A 26,515-nucleotide genomic window follows, 5' to 3' on the forward strand; every position below is an offset into this window, starting at 1 on the left:
GGGTCATTTTCATCTAATTAAAATGCATAACAAAACTCGCTCGAAACATGATGCCCAAGGGTCTATAACAACGTTATAATACACATCATAATTCCACTATTATTAAACCACCGCTTCTTTCCCCAAAACACAGCGTTCTCCCTTCACAACACTCTCCGCAGTTTCGCTTTCGAACTTGTGCAGCTCGAAGCTCGCGATCTAGGCAAACCCTACAACAACTCTTCACCCCCTTCCAATGTGCGTTGCCGGTGTTCTGGACGATTGGGTCGACGGAGAAGCACGACGCGGCGTCAGGGTGCTGGATTTGGGTGTTTGGAATTGACGTAGTTTATGATGGGAAGTTAACACCGTCAGCTCAATTGGACGGAAAAAATAAAATTGCTATGTTTCTTTTCTTAAGTGTTCTCATTGCCGTGTAAATCTTTCTCATGATTACTTTAATTTTCAACCTAAACAAGGATATGAACATTTTAATAATTAAGAAACTTAATTGAACTTTTTAAGTTTTAATTAAGAAACTAAATATATAAGTAAGTCCTTTTTTTCCTTTTTCACGTGACATGTGGTGTTATCATGCTAAAGAGTAAAAAATATAAAAAGAAAACGATTCGTTAAGATACACAAACTATCAGAAATTAATGCTTTCTACTCAGCAACTCCTCCTTGGAGAATCGCAAATTTACATGTAAGTCCCCATTTGACCACCTCTAGAAACATGACCTTAGACTATATTATCTACGGGATGTCAAAGGAGTGACAAAATGGTCAAATCCAAACCATACACTAAAAGAAAAAAAAAAAAACTTGCATGAGAGAAAGCACTAATTGCTTAAATTTTGCTTCTCTTCCTTTTCCTCCATTGTAAGTAAATAAATTTACAAAATAACCCTCAATCTTGTCTTTTCTTTTCCTCCATAGACATCATCTGGGTCTTACCCCAATTTGCCACCTGATGCCCACATGAATTAATTATCATCAAGAGCCACAATGGTAGGAATTTGACCATCGTTAGCAAAATCAATTTTATTCAGCTGTAAGCAGCATAAGACTTGCTCTGGCAGTTCCTCTTGCTTCTGTGCCTGTGAAAAACATAGAAAAAAGGGTATCAAAATATGGAACCTTTTTCATATAGCAATCAGTCAGCTGGAAAAAACATCAGACTTGCTAAAGCTAAGTTCTAAAAGAAGGAAGATATAATTTTTCGTTTGGCATGCTCCAAACTCAATTTAGAGATATGTTTGGTTACTCTCAAATGTATGGCTGCACATAAAATTTTGCCTAAAAACTCAGTTTTATAGAAGGAACACGTGGCTTGCTTTTGCAAACTCCACTCACTAACTTAAATTTAATCCAAAATTAAGTTTGTAAATTTTAATCCAAACGTGCTCTAAATCATGACCTGGAAAGGATTTCCAAAAAGATTTTACTGTGGAATACTTCTTGATTGTATGTTCAGCAACGAGTTAAATTCCACCTAATCTTTCAATCTTTTTATTTACTCAAAAATATGACGGAAGGTATAATTATGAGGAAAACAATGAAAGTGGACTGAAGAACGCCCTATACTGGTAATTTAGAGAAATCTAATATTGTCTTTTGCAAGGAAATTTAATAGTTTTTATATTAAATATAAAAAGAATGACAATAATTGCATCGATACAACTGATGAATCAAATAATTGAGTCTATCATCTGTCCAAGAGAGGGAGTAGTTTGACTAACTTGATACCTAAAGTGTTCAAATAAAATTTTGCAAGAACATACTATACCTGGATAGTTAAGCCCAGATTAAGTACTACATTCTTTGTACGGTCTCGTAGTGAATGAAGTGCTTTCCTTGATATATAGCTAAAGCGATGTATATCCAAGTCAATTTCAAAATAGTTAGGTCCCTGCAATGAAGATACCTAAATTAACAGCAGATATACAAGGATATGAAGATTTATTGTATGGTAAAGTGAGCTTCATTTTGTGTGGTAATTAAATTGAGCTTCACCCTATGTTATAGGAAATAGCTAGATAATAGATATTAGAACTTCGGTAACATCATTCTTCCCTATGTAAAAATACTTTGTTAAAGAATTCAACATAGATTATGCCATTTCTAGAAACATTGAAAACAGAACAATCACAACCATTTCTGAAAAACCCAAAATCATATGGAGAGCCTAGGATATTGGATTACTACAACTATAGTTTACCCAATAGGAGAGCAATAAACCAAAGTTGCAAGTTAATCTGTCAACAACCTAGTTAATGTAACTGCATAGAGCTTTGACTTGTGAACATCTCTAAAATAGATATAATGGAGTTTATATTATTTACGTATGCATTATGGGGACAAATTATCCAATAAGGTTGATGGAGATGCCCAAAGGTAAAAGGTTGTCATTAGATCAAAATATTTCTAAATTGTATATACCAAAGGTAAAAGGTAAAAGGTTATGAATAAAGTTGTATATAAAATTTCCCATACTCGATGAACTCAATTCCAATAGGATGAATATGCCAAATATTGATATTTGGAAACAAGTCATTTTAAACTAAGAGATAAATACATTTGTATATACCTTAAAGAATTTGTGTTGAGGGCGTGAAAGCACTGGCTTGCCATTGTAAGCATGTATAAGCTTTCTTTCTGCGGAATTTAGCTGAAGGTCCTCTGGATTAACCACCCCTGCCAAAATTTTTAGCCTTTCACTAAAGGGAACCAAGCTTTCTTGTGCAAACCCTTTCACCTTTTCCATCTCATCATCTACTAATCTCTGTGAAAACAACACTGTTATTAAAATTAAAAAAAATAAATAAAGTAGCCAAGTTGGAGTCACTGCAGCAAAACTAGATAGAAAATCTATACTAAGTATCACTAGAAAAAGAATGAGCATATTTCATCAAGAATCTAGTTCAAATGTGAAGCCAAGAATTTCTAGCACATTTATATCTGGATAATACACGAGGGTAATCATTTGATGGTATATAATAAACAACTTATTTAAGAATTACCCGTAAGCCTTGGTGAAAAGATAGTGTGACTGATGATGAGAAAAAGGAATAAGAGTGGAAAAAATTTCATATGGTTTTTTATTGAGTGCTAGCCTGCAAGCCCTGAGGATCCCTCCTTAATTGCTTGGTAAGGCAACAACTATTTAATGCGAAATAATCAAATATTGAAATTCTATAGCCTTTAGGAAGCAAAAGAAGAAAGCTGTCAACACTTAGATATTTTCTTTTACTTACAAATACGTTTTAGGGGAAAACTATTGTAAACCGGCAGATTTGAGATTCAAAACATGCAATTATTGATTAGAAGAGATACCTTGATGCTCTCCTGAAAGTGAGGAGAGGTATCTTTGGCAAAATTCTCAGACAATTTAAAATATAATACAAGGCTCATGCCTTCCCCATCAGCATCACCAGGGAACATGCTAGCAGCATATGTTGGCAACTGGAACAAAAGGAACGCAATTAAGCTATGTAGAATTCTTGCATGTTGTTCAAACAGAAAAACAACATCAATAAAACCTTGTTATAGGTGAATTTATCAGTTCAGAAGCATATATGTGGTCTGAGATGGAGAGTGAACCTGTATATTAACAAGAAGGAGGGAAGGTACTTTCTCATGTTCTTTGACAGAAGGAAGTTCTAGATGCTGAGCAATGTGATTTACCTTCCGGGGACATGCAAATAAATCAACACCTATTGGTATATAAGGGCTAAAATCTGGAGCAGGACACTTTTGCTTATCTCTGCATAGTTCATTATTATCATATATAATAAGTTAATAATATCAAGCTTTCAGATGAAATAAAAGGAAATCAAATGATTAATGGATATAGATTGCATAACATAAGATTGAAAGATACAATTTGCTGACATGCCTGAAAAAATTTACTCCGCGGAGGTTGAAAACTGAAGGTGAAACTGCAGACCAAGAACCAGGGCATGGCTTCTCTTGAGTTGTATTTAGAATCTGAAGGCCAGCTCTAGGACGATAAAGAAATCTCTCAGGTTCACCTGCCCATTCACTCATTTATTGTTAAAATTCCTCTAGGTCTAGATATATAAAATGGTTCATTATCATGAATTTTTAATGTTTTAGTGCTTTGACCAGACCAAATAATAGTATAGAAAAGTGACTAAGAATGAAGAATTATTGACTTGTATTAAATACAGATTTCATTATCACGGTTGGACAAGGAAAGCTCCATGCTTTCAGACAAAATAATTATTTTACTTTTGAAGATTTTTAAACAATAAAGTTCTAAATAGTGAAATACCCCAACCAACCACCAAAAGTTCAACAGAAAACAAAGGAAAAATCTTAATTCATTTTGTACTTACATAATTCATTTTTCTCACTTCCATGAATGGATTTCCTTTTCACAGAAAACATAAAAACCGACTTTCTGTTTTCTTTCTGATGAAATAATTATTTTTACATTTGAAGATTATTAAACAGTAAAGATCTACATAATGAAATATTCCAACCAACCTCCAAAAGTTCAATAGAAACAAAGGAAAAATCTTAATTCATTTTTCTCATTTCCATCAATGGATTTCCTTTTCACAGAAAGCATAAACACTGCCGGTTGCTGTTTTCTTTGTGATGGTTGAGGACTTATTGGAGAATTTTTCATGTCATTAAATTAACCTCCCCACTCTTATAATTACCTGCTTTGAAGTAGCTATCACATAACCCATCATATTTATATCCTGAATCTACAACGCATGATGCATTTTCATATTGGAGTAACTGAGTGTTTGGGACACTTCCCAAAGCATTACTCACAAAGGGAAAACCATCTGTTGGCCACAAAGGAAGAAACAGAGAAATTTCATGAGCATAACAAAGAAACAATGGAAAAATAGTCACAAGGTAAGGAACATGATATAAATGCATCACCTCCATGTACACTAATAAAATCATCATCTGATTCAGATTCTATAATGCTAACCGAGTCAAACCAGGCATCCTCATGGTTTTTTCCTGCAAAATATAATTGCTCATCATGTTTATCAAAGGTATCTATGGCAACCACATGAAATCCAATAAATACAATGCCATAAGAAGTATCTTCAAAACTTCACCAAAAATAATAAGCATTATCATAAATAACACAAAAAAAATGGATAAAAGTTACTACTACTACTACTACTAGTCTCTTATTTCTACCGTTTTCATTCCAAGTTTCCAACATGCAGGGGGGGGGGGGGGGGGGGAGAGAAAAGATACCATTTGCATCTTTTTTACTATGGTTGTGGTGTTGGAGTTGGGCGAGACACAATTTCATGTTAGAAACATCAGATTTCCGGCCCTTGGCTGAAGCACCCTTCTCAAAGTCCAGGTTAATAAAGTCACCAACGGGATAGTCTCCCACACGGCTTCCAGCATTGCTATGCCTTTTCTTTGGCATGTCAGCAAGTGAAGCATGTTTTCTAAATTTTTTGTTTTCTCTTTTTTGGACATTACTCTTCCTGTTTGGATTTGAAGCGCAGCCTACCATTGTGGAAGAAATTTTTTTTACGAATCCACCCAACATTGATGCCAACTCACTAAAAAGGATCCAGGCACTGTGCTATAATCTCCTTGGGAAGAAAGAATCTGCCTGCCACACAAACATCAAAATTTACATCTGGAAAAGGAAACACAGAAGAGAATAAACCAAAGTCCAAAGACAACCAGAGTCCAAGACACATTCTATGACTATATTCAGAATCCTTTTCCTTATACATGTATACGTGAGTATATATACTGAAAGAGAAAAAAAAAATATTTCCGCAAAATCAATTGTTTTTAAAGGAAGAATTACTCATTTGGTTAAATAGTTGCACAAACTTTACCATTTAGTACTTACACCTAAAAATCATCCCTTTTAATCCCTGATTCTCTGAACAAGTACTTTTAGATCTTTTTTGGTCCCTGCTAATACAAAATGGCAAGGATTAAAAAGTAAAGTTCGTGTTACAACAGGGACCATAAGGGATCTGAAAGTGCTTAACTACATGTATAGGGATGGTTGTTAAATGCAGGGACTAAAAGGAAAAGTTTTTGCAACTCTAGGGACCAAATGAATAATTTTCTATTTTTAAACCATCTGCTGATAGATATAGATAGGCATATACATTACAAGGAAAAACATGATCAATTTTAATAAGAACATCTCTTCCAGATAACGAATAAAACTCAGCAGTAGTACACACCTTTTCAAAATTAGTTAGTGCTAGCTAGATATAATACGCCTACTATAATATTTCACATGAAACCAATTCAATAGTGAATCAGTGTTCACCTTCTTTGGATAAAACCTGAAGAATGGAATATAGAGTTGAAAATATACTATCCATTAAGAAGTGCTTGAAGGAAAGAAGAAAAAATTCCAGAATTAGGCAGCAGCAACAATTAGACCAAACTTCATTGTGCATAATGGTATTAACGATGAAAGAAAAGTAAAAAGTTGTGTTTATATGCCCGAAAATAAAAGGGAACCCTTCATCCAAAAAAAAAAAAAAACTTAGGGCTGTTTGATTCCATTCTCACTTTTTTGTTCATTTTTTCCCCTAAAACAACTTCACACTACTAGCAATCAATTTTTCATCTATAACTATTAAGTTTTGAAAATTGTACTTAAAAAACAAGAGTTTTAACAACAAAAAAACAGAAACATTTGGAAAATATTTTCTCATCTTCTATTTTCTTCAAGTGCATTAGCAAACTCTTAGAAAAAGAAATGGGCTCAAGGGTTCTGATGTATGCTTTGGAGACAAAAACAAAGCAATTTTAGAAAACAGAAAAATATTTGTGAAAACAGTAAAAGCACTTTCTTCTTTAAATTCTGTATTTGGTTTGCAAGAGTGAAAAAAATAAGACAAAACAGAAACAAATATGAACTCAAACTAAGAAAGACAACGTGGAAGTTGATCCATTGCATGCATGAATACAAAAGCCTACAAAACATGCCGCAATGTTTAAACGATGACATAAAACAAGCTTTAAGAGCTATTCATCTGAAAAATGTAAGAAATATAACAAGAAAATAATAGAAATATTCCATTGGGAAGACATGCGGTGTGATGAAACGCATGCATGCATGAAGAAATTGAAGACACGGGGTTGAAACACAATCACATTGAATAAGGAAGAACAATATTACATAACAGAGAAATGGGTCATGCTCATTTTTTCTTATGCATGAAAAAGATGAAGAATAAAAGCATGAGAGAGAAAAAAAAAAGGACCTGAGTTAGAGGGAGGAAAAGAAGGTAGAAAGTTGAAGAAGCATGAATGAGGAATCGCGGTTCCTAGGAAGGAACTTGGATTCCTCTGTTGCTGGTTCTTCCTTCCTCTGTCTCAGAATCAGAAGGAATCAACAACAAAACAAAAAAAAATGTCCCAGAACCCACACAACACACCTAGTTCCGTTGTTTTCGGATCCTGCGATGTTCTTAGTCTTTAGTAGACTTTGAACCCGGTTTTTTAAAATTATATATATATATATATATATATATATATATATATATATATATATATATATATATATATATAATTTTATATTTATATTTATTTATTTATATAAATAAAAAAATAATTTTTAGATATTTAATACTATGTTAAACATAATTATATTATTAATGAGAAAGTTAATTTATTATACTTTTAATTGAATTAATTTTATCTTAAAAATTAAGCATATTAAAATTTATTATAACTTTTTATTTATTCAAGTAATAATGATGATGTAATATCTTTTGAAAAATAAATGTATATAAATAAAATTATCTATTTTAAAATTTTTTAGTAGTGAAACAAATATAAATATATATATATATATATATATATATATTTTAAAATTAAAAAATAATGTTAATTATTATATTTTTAATAAACACATGTATCTTTAAATTTATTATGTCTGATGAATTTTATTATAATTTATTTTTTCTTCAAGTAATAATATTAATGCAATATCAATATCAAACATAAAAATTAAAAAATTATATATATATATATATGATGTACAATATTTATTTAAATTTTAGAATATATTTATGATAAAAATTTAAATATTTTTTAAATATGTTAAAATAGTATGAATTCTATTAAATAGATATGGTCATTAATTGTTTTTAAAACTATAATTTTACTTATTTTGAATATATTATTTTTGTGTAATATTTTTAAAGTTTTGAAGTTTAAATTAATTATTAATATGCAAAGATCCTGACTTGCGAGCTATAGTTAAAGGATGATGTCTATAGTGCAAAAGTGAACATTGAACTTGGAAGAAAAAGAAGAAATGAGACATATACTTTCTTCTTCTTTATTGATGTTTACCGGCTTGGGGTGTATTCGTATTTGTTTCAGGAAGGACCACTAATCCGCTTGTATTTCACAACACGCGAAATTAAGGTGTATAATAACATCCTTTCCTAAAATATGAAATTTTGGACCTGGTACGCATAAACCCAAGTCAAAGTCATGTCTTAATATTTGTGAACTGTGGCGATTATTTTGTAAGTTTTGGACTTTACATACATTTAGAAATAGAAAATATCATTTAAACAATTGTAAGTTATGACAATAGTTAAAGTATTATCATTTAAAATAAAAATTAATTTTAATTTTGTATGGAAATAGTAAATATTTTTCAAAATTATTATTTATTAGAAGTTAAACATTTAAACAATTGTAAAGAAGAAGAAAAATTCAGCCATATATTAGAGGATATGTTTTCTAATTATTTTTCATAGTCAGTTGAAAAGTATAACATTAAGTTTAAAGTTTATTTATTGTAAAATCTAATATTATGTCCTACATAACTTAACACAAACAAAATATAAATGTTGTATTGTTTCCCATAAATATGCTAACAAAGTTTAATTTATAACTAGAGGTGTGCATAGGGTCGGGTAAGATAGGTTAATGTACAAAAATCCAATCAGCCATAACCCAATGAGTTGTTTTATAGGAAATGAACCCGACCAATTATAGTATTCGGGATGGGCAGGTTACGAGTCAGATGGGTGCGAGTTAGAGGGTTCGATTGATTTGATTTAAATCATGATTATCAAATCCTTGAGTTAACTCGCTAATTCTTACAAGTTTATGAGTCCACTTGTCCTTTTTGAGTTGACTTTTGAGTAAACTCTTTTTTTAGTAAACTTTGAACAAACTCTATAAACTCTAAGTAAATTCGGTAGACTCTCGAGTTTACCATCGAGTCAACGAGTTAGCAAGTTAAAAAAAATAGGTCAAAATGTAAGTCATTTTTTATTTTTTTTGTCTATTTAGCATTCAACATACATTCATTTAACGTGTTATTCTCAAATACAAAATTCTCACCTTTAATAATATCAAACCCTTGTTTTCTAATAACATCAAACCCTCTATGACAATAATATACCACTACTATAACCTCTATAAGTTATTATCCAATAGTAATGTATTATTACTAGACTTGGTTATTTAAATATTCTAAACTTCATCATTTACTGTTTTGCTTTATTATATTGTTGAAATGTTTAATTAATATGCTATTTATAGATATTTTGTTATTATTTTTATATGAAATAGACTCTTACGAGTCCACGAGTCGAGTCTATGAAACTCTCACGAGTCTACGTAAACTATCGAGTTTGATAACCTTGATTTGGATACTTCCTAAAGTGTAGTGACTAGGTTTGTGGTCAATGGAAGAAAATGAGCCATTTGAGCCAACGATGACGAAGGGAGGTTGAACAAGCCATCAATGGTGCAACAATTGATTTGGTTGGATGAGTGAGCTAATTATTATATTAAAATTGATTATCACAAAATTTATTATTTAAATTTACATGCGTATTAAATATACATTAAAAATTTTAATGTTATATATAACGACATTAATTATTTTATAACATAATTGACCTATTATCTCAGTTGGTTAGAGGTTGAAAGTCATAGTTGAATCCTTACTTGGACCATTAATTTTAAATTAACCAATCCGTATACAGAATTCACATGAAACTTACAAAAGGACTAACACAAAAAACGCACAAAATGACTGGATGTACCAAAAAATTTCTAGCAACACCCTAGCATAAGGCTTCTATGTTACTAACATTCATAATCGGGTTCGGTCACGGCAAAATGACATCAATGAGTTTTATTTACAAACTTTTTATCAAAAGGGGTCTATTTTTAAACATATTCTGATGGGGGTTTGTTTTGTAAGGGTTCCGCCAAAAGGAATGGCAAAATAGCTATGTCCCTAATTTAACTACAATCAATTACAATCGTATTTAATTTTTTCCGTCTAATTTTTTTTTCGTTAAAATCAATCATCCCTAATTTAACTACAATCAATTACAATCGTATTTAATTTTTTCCGTCTAATTTTTTTCCGTTAAAATCAACCATGCCTAATTTTTTTCATTAAAATCAACCATGCCTAATTTTTTCCATTAAAATCAATCATCCCTAATTTAACTATAATCAATTACAATCGTATTTAATTTTTCCGTTTAATTTTTTTTCCGTTAAAATCAATCATGTCTAATTTTTTTCCATTAAAATCAATCATCCCTAATTTAACTACAATCTTACAATTGTATTTAATTTTTTCCGTTAAAATGAACCATACCTAATTTTCGTCAGTTAAAATCAACCATGCCTATTTCGCCAGTTCTTCTGGCGAAACCTATGGGGGATGGATGCATGCATGGCCATGTGATGGATAGTGGGTTTCGCCAATGGTGGTGGCAAAACCCACATGCCCGTGAATTTTTTTGCTTTTTCTATACATGAACAGTGATATTGTAGGATGTTCCGCAGTTGGAGTTGACGATATGCATGTTTCGCCAATCTTAATAGCGAAACCCCTAAAATAAAAGATCCCCTCCAAAATATGTTTGAAAATGAATCCCTTTTGATAAAAAGTTTGTAAATAAAATCCATTGACGTGATTTTGCCGTTCGGTCCCCAACAGTTTTAAAAATTTCTCCAAATCCGATTGTGTTAAACCTCCTGAAATTGGTGACAAATGGTTTGAATCCAACTGAAATACACTTTTTTTTTCTCGATTTTTGGTCGGGTCGGATAATCTTGCACACCGCCCCTACGTCAGAAAAAATAAACTTTATGCCTCAAAAAGAAGATAAATCTTTAGTTGTAATTAGCTGAGTGGTTGAAATAACATTAAGAAAATATTATATTATCATTTAATAATAATATTTTAATATAATATTAAAAATATATTTTTCCAACTGAAGGATATAAAACATTTAACAATATAATATATTCAAGCTTATATTAATAATGCATTAGAATTTTATTTTAATAGTATTTATTGTAAAAAAAATATTCTAAATTGTAATTAGAGTGACTTTAAAATTTTTAATATTATGAGAAACGATAGATTGGGTAAATAGTCATTTTGGTTCCTGAAAGTGTAACTCGCTGTCAATTTGGTCCCTGAATCGAGATAAATTGCAAAATAATCCCTGAAAGTGCAATCTGTTAGTCACTACCGTGAATGGAGTAGTTAACGCCGTCAGTTATCGCTGATGTGGCTAGTTAAGTGCCACACAGACATGATTATGCGGATTTTTTATTGGGTAAATAGTCATTTTGGTCCCTGAAAGTGTAACTCGCTGTCAATTTGGTCCCTCAATCGAGATAAATTGCAAAATAGTCCCTGAAAGTGCAATCTGTTAGTCACGTTAGTCCCTGCCGTGAATGGAGTAGTTAACGCCGTCAGTTATCGCTGATGTGGCTCGTTAAGTGCCACACAGACATGATTATGTGGATTTTTTATTTCTAATTTCGTTTATTTTAATGAAATGAGGGACCAAAACGAAAGTAAAAAATCCTCATATATCCTCCTCCTCTTCTTCTTCTTCTTTAACATAACCCTTAAACAGAACCTATGCCCTCTTCTCCTCCTCCTCCATATTTGCACTTCTAATCATCTCAATAGACCTCAAAAATCGCACCATTTCGTTCTCTCTTACTATCAACAATGTCGCAGAGGAGCAATGCATCATCATCTCGAACAAGAGTTTCATCACAAGATGTTCTTTTTTGTGGTTGTGGTAGAAGGGCTGTTAGGCGTGTTGCTGGAACAAATATTAACAGAGGAAGGGCGTTTTTCACTTGTTCAATTCATAAGGTATGTCTATTTCACATTTATTGATTTAGGGTTTTGATTTCACATTGGTGGTTTTGATTTAGGGTTTCTATTTGGGGCTTTTCAGGATGAAGTTGGATATTGTGCGTACTTTATTTGGGTTGATCAATTGATTGAAGCACTTGGAGTTGATAATTCACTTGGGACATTTTCCATGGAACAAAGAAGACAATTTGGAAGAGAGGAAGATAAGACAATGTGGAAGGCTCAAGTTAACTCAAAGCTTGATTGTATGGGGATTGAAATGAAGATGTTTAGAACAATTGTCTATGGAATGTTCTTAATCCAATTGTTGTCAATGGTGGTGTTTGTATGTATTCACAAGTACTAGGAATATATATATTAAGTGTAATGATGTAATTTGAGTCTTAGTGTGTTCATGTTGTTATCTACTTGAATGCTTTTAATCAATTTGATGTAATGCTAATCTAAGGAATGTTATTTTGTTGTCTTACTATTTTGATTTCAGGAATCTTATGCAATTTTGCAACAAAATGAACATACTAAGACAACAAAATAACATTCCTTAGATTAGCATTACATCAAATTGATTAAAAGCATTCAAGTAGATAACAACATGAACACACTAAGACTCAAATTACATCATTACACTTAATATATATATATTCCTAGTACTTGTGAATACATACAAACACCACCATTGACAACAATTGGATTAAGAACATTCCATAGACAATTGTTCTAAACATCTTCATTTCAATCCCTATACAATCAAGCTTTGAGTTAACTTGAGCCTTCCACATTGTCTTATCTTCCTCTTTTCCAATTGTCTTCTTTGTTCCATGGAAAATGTTCCAAGTGAATCATCAACTCCAAGTGCTTCAATCAATTGATCAACCCAAATAAAGTACCCACAATATCCAACTTCATCCTGAAAAGCCCCAAATAGAAACCCTAAATCAAAACCCCCAATGTGAAATCAAAACCCTAAATCAATAAATGTGAAATAGACATACCTTATTAATTGAACAAGTGAAAAACGCCCTTCCTCTGTTAATATTTGTTCCAGCAACACGCCTAACAGCCCTTCTACCACAACCACAAAAAAGAACATCTTGTGATGAAACTCTTGTTCGAGATGATGATGCATTGCTCCTCTGCGACATTGTTGATAGTAAGAGAGAACGAAATGGTGCGATTTTTGAGGTCTATTGAGATGATTAGAAGTGCAAATATGGAGGAGGAGGAGAAGAGGGCATAGGTTTTGTTTAAGGGTTATGTTAAAGAAGAAGAAGAAGAGGAGGAGGATATATGAGGGTTTTTTACTTTCGTTTTGGTCCCTCATTTCATTAAAATAAACGAAATTAGAAATAAAAAATCTACATAATCATGTCTGTGTGGCACTTAACGAGCCACATCAGCGATAACTGACGGCGTTAACTACTCCATTCACGGCAGAGACTAACGTGACTAACAGATTGCACTTTCAGGGACTATTTTGCAATTTATCTCGATTGAGGGACCAAATTGACAGCGAGTTACACTTTCAGGGACCAAAATGACTATTTACCCAATAAAAAATCCATATAATCATGTCTGTGTGGCACTTAACGAGTCACATCAGCGATAACTGACGACGTTAACTACTTCATTCACGGCAGGGACTAACGTGACTAATAGATTGCACTTTCAGGGACTATTTTGCAATTACCGTAGTTGTAATTACAGTTGCAACGCAATATTGAAGCTGTATTGCCAACGACACCTTAAAATCATGATGAAATGTTCTTAAGATAAAAATCAAACGATTTGGTTAAAAATAAAAGATATAAATAAAACTAGTATAATGTAATGTAACTGGAAGATAATCATATTATTATAGTATGTGACTAGAATTTTAATCCTCGGACCTTACAGAAAAACATCCGTTGAGAAAAATTAATTTCTTTAACAAATATTTGTACTTGGAGAGATTAATCTGTATATTCTTTGCCTTTAAAAAAAACATCTCTATATTTGAAATAAATAAAAGGTGTAATTAAAAAACATTAGTTTTCAAAATAATGCTACATATCCGGTTGGTTGTTTGCAATAAATTCGTCTATCTTCATAATTAATAGACCAATACGACATGTTATTTTAAAATGTGAACATTAAATTTGAGCGGGTTGCTAATTTCCCGCTGAATTTGGTTATCTATTCCGCATACATGCAAATCGCAAGGAAATATTACTAATACAGTGAGATCATTATTAGTAATTTAGTACTATCACTATTCATTATTTTACCCACACAAGATTATTATCAAAGACTAAATTATGAGAGAGAAAGTAGCTTTAAGACAAAGTTTGTTACAAAAGCAGAAGCAAACAAGAGTTAGTTGCAGTGTGCTGTGTGTGACACATGATTTGCCATTGCAAAAAGGTAACGCCGCTCACGAGTGGCAGGTAGCAGAAGATAGAGAGAGAGAGTGAGAGAACCCAAAAACTCAAAAAAAAAAAAAAAAGTAAAAAGGGCATTTGTGTGTGTGGTAAGGTAATTATGGGGGCATGGATGAGAAACCCATGGTCACAGATCTCTGATGAAGTAAAAAAAGCTTTTTCTGCAACCAACCAACAAACAAAGAAGCCACACACCAAAAAATTCCAAAAAAGACCATACCTTTACTACTTCCTTCTTCACTTTAACATTCTTTGAAACCATACAAAGACAAAAGCATTCCTTCACAGTTCACACCCACCACCACTATCCTAATCCCATTCTCTCTCTCTCTTTCTCTCTTACATCTCTTTCTACCTGCTTCAACCAACATGTCATGGCCACCTCCCTCCTTTTCTGTGTTATTTGACTTAAAATCTCTGATTTTGCATTCCTTTTAAAAATAAAATAAAGAGGTGAAAATGTCGGGGACTAAACAAAAGTAACCGTCCCTGGTTGTTCTGTCTAGTTCTCTGTTGTATTCTCTCTTGTGCTTTTTTGGTACTGTGTACTACTTAAAAACGTACTGAATTCAAATTCAAAGTCAAAAAGTATGAGGAAACATGGATGGCAGTTACCTTACCATCCTCTTCAGGTAGTTGCAAATTTTGATTCTTTTTTCTGCACAAGTTTTTATTTTTTATTTTGTTGTTGTTTTGTTTATTCATTTTGGAAAATCTTTGTGAAGGTGGTAGCTGTTGCTGTGTTTCTGGCTCTGGGGTTTGCCTTCTATGTGTTCTTCGCTCCTTTTGTTGGAAAGAAGATGTATCAGTACATTGTCACTGGCCTTTACTCACAGCTGGTAACCCATCTTCAAATTTCTCTGTTTTTTATTTTTATATATGTATATGTATAGACTCATTTGCTGCTTTCTAAGTTGGTTTGTGGAAGGAGTGAGATCTGTGATATGTTTTTTTTCCTTTGCTTTCAGATTCATGCGTTTGATTTCTTTTGTGAATCTGAATTTTGTTTCCAGTTCATGATTCCTTCTCAATTCTCATTATATAATGTACCTGATAAGGGAATTTGGTTGTTTGTTTTGATCTCTTAAGTCCCTTTCCCTCCTCCAATTCTTACATCCATTTTAAGAACATACCTCTAACAAATAGATATCACGAGACATGTTGAACTACAATTTCAAAGATTTATTTATTTTTTTGTTTAAATTCTTTTGATCATTAATTACCACTTATTTGAAATTTCCTCTTTTCTTAGAACTATATTGGTGGATCTATTTGTTTGCAACTCGGGCACAATTTATATGATAGTAGGAATATGAAATTCAAGCCAATTTAAAATTTATTGGATATTTCATCAATCAATTTTATTTTATCGTATAGTATGTTTTCAAAATATAAGTAATGTTAATTATAAGATTGCATGCCTGTGTTCAATTGATCTAAAATTTGATATGCGTGACCATCAAGTCATATCACATAATTCAATGGTGGGATTTGTGAAGACACCTTAGTGGAACAAGAGAAAAACTCCATGCATTGGTCAATACTTTAAATTGAACTATTCAGTGTCAAAATTATATGAACAAGGGAATAAGTAAAATGTAGAATTATTTTAATATTACTACGAAATGCTACGTTTGAGCTATATGATACTGAAAGTTGGGGTGACAGAAGTGTCTCTTATTCTATCCAAGCAGACTGCGGAAGTTGAAATTATCAATATTTTTAATACTTCATCTTTTGAAAGTTAGCACTAACCTTTACAGATGTTTGCTTGGAAAGTACTGTAGATTTTTGTTCAGGTGCTTTCTTTTGCATTTGGGATTTGTTTTCAATGTAGTGATATACTGATATGCACTTTATATCATTTGATATTTTTCCCCCTTCTGTTATCTATTTTGGTTACCCTTTCTACTATGACTCCCCTAGGGCTAGGACTGTTATTTTCCCGTGAAAGACATCATCATTGTTTAGTGATATTTCCCATTTTTCCAGATTATTAGTGTCTTTGGACTGTACATATGGTGTGCAGCAGCAGATCCAGCAGATCCAGGGGTTTTTAAGTCCAAAAAGTATCTTAAAATCCCAGACAGTAAAAAGCTTGCTGAACTAAAGAATTCTAAACTAGGTGAAGAATCAACTTCATCAATGCATGAAGCAAATGCTTCAATGGTTGGATCTAATTCTGTGGATAAAGAGGCATTGGGAAAAATACGAACTTCAAAAGATGCTTCGAATTCAGTAGAGAAGAGTACATCATCGTCTTGTTCATCCTGTATCCTCTTGGTTTCTTCTCCTTGTGCATATATCTGCAGCTGCTCTAGTCCAACTGAGAAATCTTCTGATAAACAAACAAGTGAAGATGGCATGTTCTATTGCAGTTTGTGTGAAGTTGAGGTGTGTAGAAAATTTTGCACTAGAAATGTATTGTCCCTTTCAAATTACTGTTTGTGTTGTAGGTGAAAACATAATTTTGCCTCGACATTAGTGCGCGCAGAACTTCACAATTACTTTCTGTTACAAACTCATGTTTACTCTGCAATGCTTAGATGGAAAATGAAGTTTATATCTGAATAATAATATTGTTAATGTTGTAGGTTTTCAAGTACAGCAAGCACTGTAGAGTCTGCAACAAGTGTGTAGACCACTTTGATCATCATTGCCGAGTATGAGTGCATATCTTCTTATTCCTTTGCTTATATCACTTGGCCTATGTTCTGAAGGACTGTTGCTTCCTGGGTTTTGCAGTGGCTTAACAACTGTATAGGCAAAAAGAATTATCGACAATTTTTCACCCTCATGGTTGCAGCTATGCTCTTGGTAAGCTATATTTGTCCACCCATGCCTTGCTCATATTTGCTGATACTACTTGTATCCCTATAAAGTAACAACTCTTTTTCCCTCTTTGAACCATCCCAAACCTGTCTCAGTAATTGTTGTGACGTGCCATATCCTATAGAGCATCACAAGCATGATTTTTTATTTTTTATTTCCTGGTTATTTTCATTATGACTAACTAATGACTATACACGATTTTTGCACCTTTGAGATTGCAGTTTATTCTTCAATGGTTGACTGGGATACTTGTGCTTATCTGCTGTTTTGTCAAGAGGAAGGAATTTTCTGTGGATATCTCCTCCAAGTTGGGAACCAGTTTCTCTTTGGTTCCCTTTGTTCTTGTGGTGGTGAGTATTCTGGTTCTGCTGCCCCTTATTCACGTGTGCATATCATGTGAATGTGATTACTGTATTTCCATAATAATGGCAATTTTTTTTATTCTTCTGAAAAATCAACTTATTTTTGTTCTTTTTGTTTGATGAAAATCATTGAGACTATTTCCGTATGCAGCTATTCTTATATTCACATGTGAAATTTTTCAGTCTATCTGCACCATTCTGGCTATGATTGCTACCTTACCGGTTGTTCAGCTTTTCTTCTTTCATATTCTCCTCATTAAAAAGGTAAGGTTGACTGTTGTGTGGTATGTTGATTATCTGCTTAACACTTCTTTTCATTTTAAGGCACATCTTAAATAGTTATTCATATATGGGACAGCTTCTATTCAAGTATTATTTTAGTCTTATGTAGAGAAAAAGAAGAAAGATAAAGGAATATACAGAATGGGTAGTTGGATTTATTTTGATGGTTGTGTACTGTACCCTTTAAGAGAAGTTCTTGTTTAGACTATGTTTATGCAAGTTGTGTAGACTAAACTAAACCGATTAACAATTGACAGACCATCATTTTACATTACATTATGGTTATGTTTAGTTACCTGTTGAGAAGCCGCTGTACACATTTCTAGGGAGGAAATGTGAAAGGATTTTTTTTTCTTTCCAGTTTGGCCTAATGTTTGTTTGGCTCTTTTTTAACAAAAAAAAAAACACTAAAAATTACATAAATTCTATCACATTCCTTACATTTACACCGATAACATGTTGATGGTTTAGTCTACACACCTTGTATAGACAAGATTGATAAATCTCACACCTTTTGGCTCCTAGTAGGCAATAAAACGTCTTCTTTAGGGCAAAATGCAAGTTTATGTCTTAATTCTCAGTTAATGACAATCACATTCAGTGCTAAATACTATCTAGGTACAAACATAAGTGTTAATTATTATAGTTATTGCTGAGTGACTCAGGGACTCAGCACATACGATTACATCATAGCAATGAGGGAGCAAGAGCAGGAGCAGCTAGGAAATGGAGGTCAGCAAAGTCCCCAAATGTCAACTGTTAGCTCATTTACTGGATTGAGTAGTGCAAGCTCCTTTACTACTTTACACCGAGGTGCATGGTGCACACCCCCTCGCCTGTTGCTTCAAGATCAGGTAACTGTTTTTCTATTTAAACTTGCTTTATATATTAATGTTCTTTGTTTGTGTCTTCTATGTTTGGAACTTTTTCTGCTTAAAATACATGTATGCATTGTGCCTCTCCTGCAAAAACTTGCATTTGTATGGTGTTGATTTGAACTTCTTGCATAATTGCATCTGAATACACATCTTTCATTTTATTGAAGCATGCTGCTGAGAAAACAGAAAGATAACGATGGCTTGAAGAAGTTACCAAAAGAACAGAAAGTAATTGATTTGTTTGTGATTATTGTGTAGAGCAAAGCAAACTTATTATGCACTGAATGTTATGTTCCATTAACTGAATAAACATATCAAGAATAGTGTTGCATATTAACTTCGGAAGTTATTGTAGCTTTGTTGGATGGTTTTTGGCAGTGTGTATATCATGCACAGCATGAGGCAACCTTTCATCCACTGGAAAACTAAATTTATGAACTATTAAGCTTGATCGTTTGACTTTACTCCTTTAGTCCTTTTAAGTGAGTTATTCTGCTATGTCATTTAGTTGTTTCTAGATTGTAAGTATTATTTTATTTTTATGTTCTTTCTTTCATTCACTTGCTGAGCTCCACCTGTTTCATTTTTTCCTTCTCTTTTTTGGGGCATTGGGGTGTTATCGATTGCAGTTTGATGTGGTGCCCCCAGAAACAGCATCTGTAAGTTCAGTGGGGAAGAAGACAATGAGAGAAGATCCATTAAAGAAAAAGAATCCTGGAACAGTCAAAATTAGTCCTTGGACATTGGCACGCTTAAATGCAGAAGAAATTTCTAAAGCTGCTGCAGAAGCAAGAACAAAATCCAAAGTTCTGCAGCCTGTAACAAGACATGGTGAGGCTATCAGGCTAGAACCAGAATGCAGTTTTAGTAGCAGTGGCCGAAGAATGGTTCCCAGAATTGAGAGCAATAAGAAAGGAGCTAGTAAGCGGATTCATCATCCCGCCAACTTGTCTATGGAGTCCTTGACAAAAGTTTCTGCCAGTAATACTGATAAAGGCTTGAGTGGGATGTCTAGGTTGGCCCCTCTCCCATTTGAAGCACACAACACATTTCAAACAAGTCAACCAATGTCAAGCTCAGCTGGGATTGTTCCTTCATCTCCTGAAAGCAGTTTAGACTCTCCTGATATTCACCCTTTTAGGGTGTCTTCATCAGGTGCTGAAAAAGCAAGACAGCTTGCAGTTGCAGGTGCTTCAGGTGCTGGTGCTGCAACTCTGAAGGAAATTTCACTGTCAGGTTCAACTAGTGATGGATATGAGGCTTCTGGTGGGGAAGATAGTGACCGGGTTGTTCCTTTTAGGATTGTTCAGAGATCTACAAATTGGACTAATCTTTTCAGAGCTGATCAGGATGAGAGGGCTTTTAAAAAGCCTCAATCTTCAACCATTGTTGGTCATAGATAGTAGAAAGTTGTCAATTAGATAACTATCTTTCTGACTATTTCATGGGAATTATTCATTCTTTGACTTATGAGCTAGAGGTACTTAAACAATCTAAGATGATGCTCGCAAATTTTGGGATTTGGAAGTAAGGCTTGAGCATGTGTATCATGTGGGAACTTAAACAACAGAAAATACTGTTTGGGCCCACTCAATGTCAAAGAATCTTATAATCTGGAAGTCATAGAACACATCCTTTATGCATCTAACCCCTTTGACAAGTTTGGAGTGTGTTCAGGTCGTACATGAAGATCCAAACGACAGGCTTCTCCAAAAATGGATAAAACCAACAAACTTGTCAAAGGAGTTGAATGGATGAAGGACATGTTTAATGACCTAGTTTATGAGATCCTTTGACACTAAGTGGGTCCAAATAGTATAATTGTTGTTGTTTAAGTTCCCACACGGTGAAATTTTCCCACATGATACTAATTACCGAGCCACAAGTTGGTTGAGTTTGTCAAGTTTCATCCATTTTTTGGAGAAGCAGGTTGTTTGAATCTTTGGGTACGGACCCAGACGAGCACCCGAACTTTTTAAGTCTTAGATGGGTAAAGACCATGTTATTTTTATCAGGAGAAATCGAAGTGGTTGATTTGGGAAGAGAATTATTCTCTCTACCTCCAAGAGGCTAACAATTGGCTAATTTAACATATCTTCAATTCATATTCTTCTCCAATGAGTTCTGCTGTATGCCTGCATGTCTCAAAAGTAAAATGGCTGAAACTAATAAATGTAATGTTGATTTTGGATAGTACTTAGATAAAATTGATTTTGGTTATTTTAATAAAAGTAATGTTAGGATATGTTAATAAAAATGATTTTTACTATTGTAATTGTAACTGAAAACATGAAAATATCATTAAAATAGTATTATAACAATAAGAGAAGCAAAGAGCAAAAGTTACATAGAAGTTATAGGAGAGTTTGAAATCAATTTATGCAAAACAAAAAATGCGGTAAAAGATAGGAAAAAAACTCTTCAAAAGTGAGTTTGCGGCTCTTGCACAACAATGGTGTAATTTTTTTTAAAAAAAAATTATCATAATGGGTATATTTAAAAAAAATTACAAAAATGAATAAATCATGTTTTGAAGTAGAGTTTACCATGAAGAAATCCTACTTCAAAGCACAATTGTTTTCCAAAAAACTATTACGCTAAAATTATATATGCTCGTACGATTTCAGTTTTTTTATTATTATTAAAAGTTGAAATCATATGTTAAAATACAATTTCAACATGTTTTTTTAAATTATTTTAGAAATAAAAAATATTTTAAAGAAATGAAAAAGTAAAATCGTGTTATGAAAAAAAAAATCCATTATGATAATTTTTTTGAAAAAATTACCCATTTCTGTAATTAACCCTGAGCTTGCCAATAAGCTGCACAAGTAAAAGCATATTCAGAATTAAGAACATGTTTATTTAAATTAAGTCGAGGGAGTATATCTTTTGTAAATTTAAGAAACAACCATAGTTTAAAAGAGCCTCTTTCAAACAGAATCGGTCACTGTTTTAGAACAAAAAAAAATCTGTCACTGGTTTCATTACCTATAATCTAATATATGAATAATAAAGAGGATATCACCATTTGGCCTTTTTCAGTCTTTTTTAATCTTTAATTGTTATCAGACACAAACCACTCCACTATTTTGTTTCAACTTCCCACAACATTCATTAAAAGAAATGGAGCCAACTAATCAGATTAATCAGTTAAAATAAAAATAAAAATAAAAATAAAAATCTAATTTTCAAAGAATTAAAAACGCATACAAACAGCCACAGCAGTTCCTGTCTTTCCCCAGTAGTTTTAAGTTTCAACATAAAAGAAACTGATTTTTAATTCTGAAACTTTATTTTGGGGTTTATTTATGAGATACGTGAATACTGAAATGATATACAAGGAAGATAAAAACAAGTCTGAGAGATAATTGCATTTGATTCCAATCATAACTTCTGGTTTTAACACTTTGCCTCCAGACCTTCAAGATCTGCCACCACTGATTCCATTATCTATAATCAATAACAACAATAAAGATCTATAACTACAATAAAGGAATATACTTATTTGATTTCCACTTTTTTCAGACTCTTTTAGCAAACCACTCCACTATTTTATAGTACCTATCTTTCCCCGCAGGTTTCAACATAAAAGAAATTGATAATATCCGTGATATCAAATACAAATCCCCAACATCAAAGGAGAAAACTCATTTTACTATTTTTGTTGACAAATTTTTTTTCAAGTATCCCACCTATATGCAGTTACTATTATTCTCGGCTATATTAACTCCCAAGTCTCCAACACCAATACCTTGGGCACAATTTGGCCAAGGTAACAACACTTGCACACTTCTAGTTCTAAACCTTCTGCGACAATTCTCATTCTGATAAGCTTTAATTCAAAAAAACAAAAAGAAGTTATAATCATAACCTCACCTAATTTTAATACTACGCGTCTAGAAATCACAATTTGTTAACTCAGGAAGAACCATTTGCTAATTCTCCTCATTTTTCGGTAAAATTGCAACCTCCATACAATCATTCTGAAAACAAAACCATCCAATCATTCTAACATCCATCTAAATAAAAAATAATTCGCCCAAACCAGAACCCAGACCGCCATCAATTTCAAGCTTCAACCGAAAAACAGAACAACACAAACAATATACACATTTGGGATCCACAAGTTCCACACTTTCTATTTACCAATGTACTAATAATTAATTATTAATCCACTAGTTTACACTACTAAAAGCTTGGGATAGATTACACTTACACTCGCTATGTTACAAAAAAAGTTTCCCCAAACCAGCACGCTACACTACACACGGACAACGGAAACAACGTGAGGCACCTTGCCATCATCAAATGGCAAGCAAACGTACTGCCACGCAAACTCCTCGGCGATCTCAAGCGCGAGCTCGCCGTGGACGGCCTTGCAGTACATGTAGAGGACGGTGTCGGCGGCGGCGTTGTAGAGCATGAGGAGCATGAGGAGAGTAGAAGTGAGGACGATCTGGACGACGAAGGCCCAGTCTTTCCAGGCCCAGCCGTCGACGGAGGCGGTCCAGAGGAGGAGGGCCTGCATGGAGGCGAAGAAGAGGAAGCAGGAGGCGGCGAGGGGTCTCATTCCTTTTGTGAGGGCGGCGCTTCGGCGAAGAGATTGGAGGCCCCAAGTGGACTCGACGACTGCGACGACGGGGGCGAGGGTCCAGGACACGCGGAGGTAGACTACGGCGAAGAGGACGAGGACGGCGGAGATGGCGAGGAGGATCGGGGACGAGGAGGCGGTGGAAAAGAGGAAGATGGTGGGGAGGGAGAGGGAGAGGAGGAGGAGGTGGGTGAAGACGGAGGTGGCGAGGAGGGGGAGGAAGGAGGTGAGGATGGAGAGGAGCGCGGGGAGGAGCTTAACGGGGCGGCCGAAGAAGCCGTGGAAGACGCTGTGGGTGATGGAGGCCAGGGCGAACAAAGAGAAGAACACTACAAAGAGGAGGAAGAAGAGTAGAGGGAATGAGAACGGGAACGGTAGTAGTGGAGGAGGGGTTTCGGTTAGGGTTAGGGTTAGGGGTTGGGGTTGGCGGAGGAGGATGTGGATGTGAGAGGAGTGGTGAGGGGATAAGAGAGGGAAGAGGAAAGGGGAGACTATGAGAGAAAAGGAGAGGGGGAGAAGGAAGATGACGGAGAGAGCTAGGAAGTGTCGGGAGTGGGCGTTGATTATGCGCTTTGATTCTAAGAGGATTCCCCATAGGTTTAGGTTCGTTGCTGCTGCTGCTGCCATCACTGCGCTGCTACTCTGTAATGTGAATTTGGTGAGATGATGGAAGAGGGAGAGGCGTGTGGACTGCAAATGAATCGTGAAGGAGCGATTGGATCAAAAAATAATAATAATAAACTACTAGTGATCTTGGTTTCCACTCCTCCTCTCCACAACCATGCCATGTGTCGCCGTCACTACTTATTTTTAAATATCTTTTCTACTCTCATAATGTCTAATAATTTAATCAACCGCTCCTCTAAAAGAAAAATAAATAAACAACTGCCGGTTACCATTGTCTTAACCCATGGTTTTTTTTACTACATGAGAGAGGGGGATATTATTTAAGTAAGGTTATTTGATTAGCGGGAGCAATGACCGTAATTATTATTAATTATTAGATTTTATATAATTATTTAATTATTTATGTGTTAAGTCAAAAGATATTTGTGTCTTAAAATAAATTAATTAGGACATTTAATTATTTTAGTTAAATATAAACAAATACAAACGTTAAAAATTGAGTCTTATAACTATGAGATCCTTATAAGATTTGTGTTAAGAAAAATTTTATTGTACAAATTTATTATAATAATAAGGAAGTAATTTATTATTAGTAGTTTCAATGTGTCAACAACAAAGAGTGAATCTTCTACGTGAAAAAAGAACATGCTATAAATAATAAATGTTTAAATGAATGCATTCATCCAACAAAGACTAAGTGAAGGATTCTATTTGTTGTTAGAAAGCAAACACCTTGATCAAGGGATAGAATTTGATTTGTAGAACTAGAATTGAATGTAACTTAACACTTATAACATGTGAAATTAGTGAAACTTGATGATTTGCAAGAACTAGACATGGTCTTAGTGGTAAAGACAAATTAATGTAACTCTTTGTATTTGATCTTTATTTATTTTATTTTTGTTTTAGCTAATCTATAATTTGAATTTACTTTTAGATATTTAAAAATATCTTTTGCTTGAAAAAATCATCTTCATCGTCTGATTATGTTTTCAAAATTGTTATCTATTTTATAAAGTTTTTCTTTTAGATGAAAACTTTGTTTAATTGCCATAAGATTTTAAAAATTTCTAAAACCATAATTCAACCTTCTTTCATGTAATATTTGTCTTTACATTATGAAAAATGAAAAAAAAAATAAACATTAACTTTTTGCAATCTCCCAAAAAGTAATTAAAAATATATATTTATATAAATTTAACGTGTTTTAATGTAATCGTTTAATTATTTTTTAACTTAAATTAATTTATTCATTCTAGTTAATTGATTATTTGGGTTATTATATTTATTTCAGTAATTATTTGCATAAATTCTTTACATATTAATTTAATAACTATTTATTACTTTTTATTTGAAAAAAAATAAAAACAAATTAACCTACTAATAATTTCTTCAAATAATTGATGTAAAATGTTAAAATCAAAATAGCAAGAGATTAACTCGGATAATTTAATTGTTTGATTAAAAACTTAATTATTAAGGCACCCACACACGTATATACACTATTCATAAGCAAAGATATATAAGCAAACAAAATTAATCTGTTAAGAATTTATGAACATAATTGTTGCTAAAAGCTAATCTAATGAATAATCAATTAACTCAAATGATTAATTAATTTAAGTTAAAAAATCATCAAATATAATAAAACATGTCAAAATACTATTTATGATGGGAAATTTTAAAAAATAATTTAGTAGCAATTTTCCTTAATAATTACAAAAAAAAGAGTTAAATCAATGAAATAATCAATTTAATTAAAATAAATGATTTAATTCATTATCAATATCTTATAAATTATAGGCTTAAATATGTTTTTATTCTTGATATATACCCGACTTTTGCATTTGATGCCTAATAAATTTTTCCTTCGAATCGACTCTTTGATATTTGAAAATTTTTATTTTAGATCACTAGTATTAGTTAAGTGATGACGTGTCCCTTAAACATTTGATAGCATGATTTATGACGACTAAAAAATCATCCGTATAGCTTTTATACGCTATTAATATGTGTAAAATGTTAGATTTATTAATTAATCTATATATTTTATGAAATAATATTAATGACAAAAAGGAAGTTAATAAAACTTGACAATCATAATAGAAAGAAAAATAAAATGGTTAGAATCATTTTTAGTATACCTTTTTCACAGTTTTTATATGGTTGTATACAAAATAAAATAAAATAAAATATAAGGTGAGAAATAAAAATATCTAATTTTGGTTGACTAAGGGCTAAAATAATGTTTTTAGAACTTGTAAAATATGTTGTTTTAATTTTAATATTTTAATTTTAATTTTTTTGACTTTAGCATCTCAGGTATATTTATGTTTGATTTTACTATATGTTATTAGTAAACTTTTGTTAATTAA

The 26,515-nt window shown here is 32.8% G+C and overlaps 3 protein-coding genes across 4 annotated transcripts; 1 reads left to right on the forward strand and 2 right to left on the reverse strand.

Annotated features, from left to right (window-relative positions):
* Nucleotides 1–626: 626 nt before the first annotated feature.
* On the reverse strand, nucleotides 627–7,427 carry LOC114419852. 2 transcript variants are annotated; one of them, XM_028385655.1, is made up of 10 exons: nucleotides 7,236–7,427; nucleotides 5,233–5,601; nucleotides 4,903–4,986; nucleotides 4,671–4,802; nucleotides 3,878–4,013; nucleotides 3,583–3,745; nucleotides 3,316–3,444; nucleotides 2,570–2,764; nucleotides 1,769–1,891; nucleotides 627–1,079 (listed from the first exon to the last, which is right to left on the reverse strand). In XM_028385655.1, the coding sequence occupies exons 2-10, from the start codon at nucleotides 5,537–5,539 to the stop codon at nucleotides 966–968; spliced, it is 1,383 nt and encodes a 460-aa protein (XP_028241456.1). In that variant the 5' UTR covers nucleotides 5,540–5,601; nucleotides 7,236–7,427; the 3' UTR covers nucleotides 627–965. The 2 variants fall into 2 exon arrangements, with proteins under 2 accessions (XP_028241456.1, XP_028241455.1); XM_028385654.1 differs by having other exon boundaries at nucleotides 5,233–5,605.
* Nucleotides 7,428–14,629: 7,202 nt separating this feature from the next.
* Nucleotides 14,630–21,024, forward strand: LOC114419854 (probable protein S-acyltransferase 22). Its single transcript, XM_028385656.1, has 9 exons — nucleotides 14,630–15,197; nucleotides 15,291–15,404; nucleotides 16,558–16,959; nucleotides 17,160–17,228; nucleotides 17,311–17,382; nucleotides 17,619–17,747; nucleotides 17,943–18,023; nucleotides 18,707–18,895; nucleotides 19,549–21,024. Exons 1-9 carry the CDS (start codon nucleotides 15,156–15,158, stop codon nucleotides 20,320–20,322), a joined length of 1,872 nt encoding a protein of 623 aa, XP_028241457.1. The 5' UTR covers nucleotides 14,630–15,155; the 3' UTR covers nucleotides 20,323–21,024.
* Nucleotides 21,025–22,870: 1,846 nt separating this feature from the next.
* Nucleotides 22,871–24,274, reverse strand: LOC114419855. The gene has a single exon (XM_028385658.1). It carries the CDS (start codon nucleotides 24,138–24,140, stop codon nucleotides 23,184–23,186), a length of 957 nt encoding a protein of 318 aa, XP_028241459.1. The 5' UTR covers nucleotides 24,141–24,274; the 3' UTR covers nucleotides 22,871–23,183.
* Nucleotides 24,275–26,515: the final 2,241 nt, after the last annotated feature.

Source organism: Glycine soja, chromosome 7 (genome assembly GCF_004193775.1).
Source record: "Glycine soja cultivar W05 chromosome 7, ASM419377v2, whole genome shotgun sequence".
Taxonomy (NCBI): Eukaryota; Viridiplantae; Streptophyta; class Magnoliopsida; order Fabales; family Fabaceae; genus Glycine; species Glycine soja.

Coding starts and splice junctions, on each gene's coding strand:
- LOC114419852 (XM_028385655.1), bottom strand. CDS start 5,539: ATGTTGGGTGGATTCGTAAAAAAAATTTCTTCCACAATGGTAGGCTGC. Junction 3,746..3,877: donor CGCGGAGTAAATTTTTTCAG/GCATGTCAGCAA, acceptor TGAACTATGCAG/AGATAAGCAAAAGTGTCCTG. Junction 1,892..2,569: donor CTCAACACAAATTCTTTAAG/GTATATACAAAT, acceptor TCTTCATTGCAG/GGACCTAACTATTTTGAAAT.
- LOC114419854 (XM_028385656.1), top strand. CDS start 15,156: ATGAGGAAACATGGATGGCAGTTACCTTACCATCCTCTTCAG. Junction 15,198..15,290: donor TACCTTACCATCCTCTTCAG/GTAGTTGCAAAT, acceptor ATCTTTGTGAAG/GTGGTAGCTGTTGCTGTGTT. Junction 17,229..17,310: donor ACTTTGATCATCATTGCCGA/GTATGAGTGCAT, acceptor TGGGTTTTGCAG/TGGCTTAACAACTGTATAGG.
- LOC114419855 (XM_028385658.1), bottom strand. CDS start 24,140: ATGGCAGCAGCAGCAGCAACGAACCTAAACCTATGGGGAATCCTCTTA.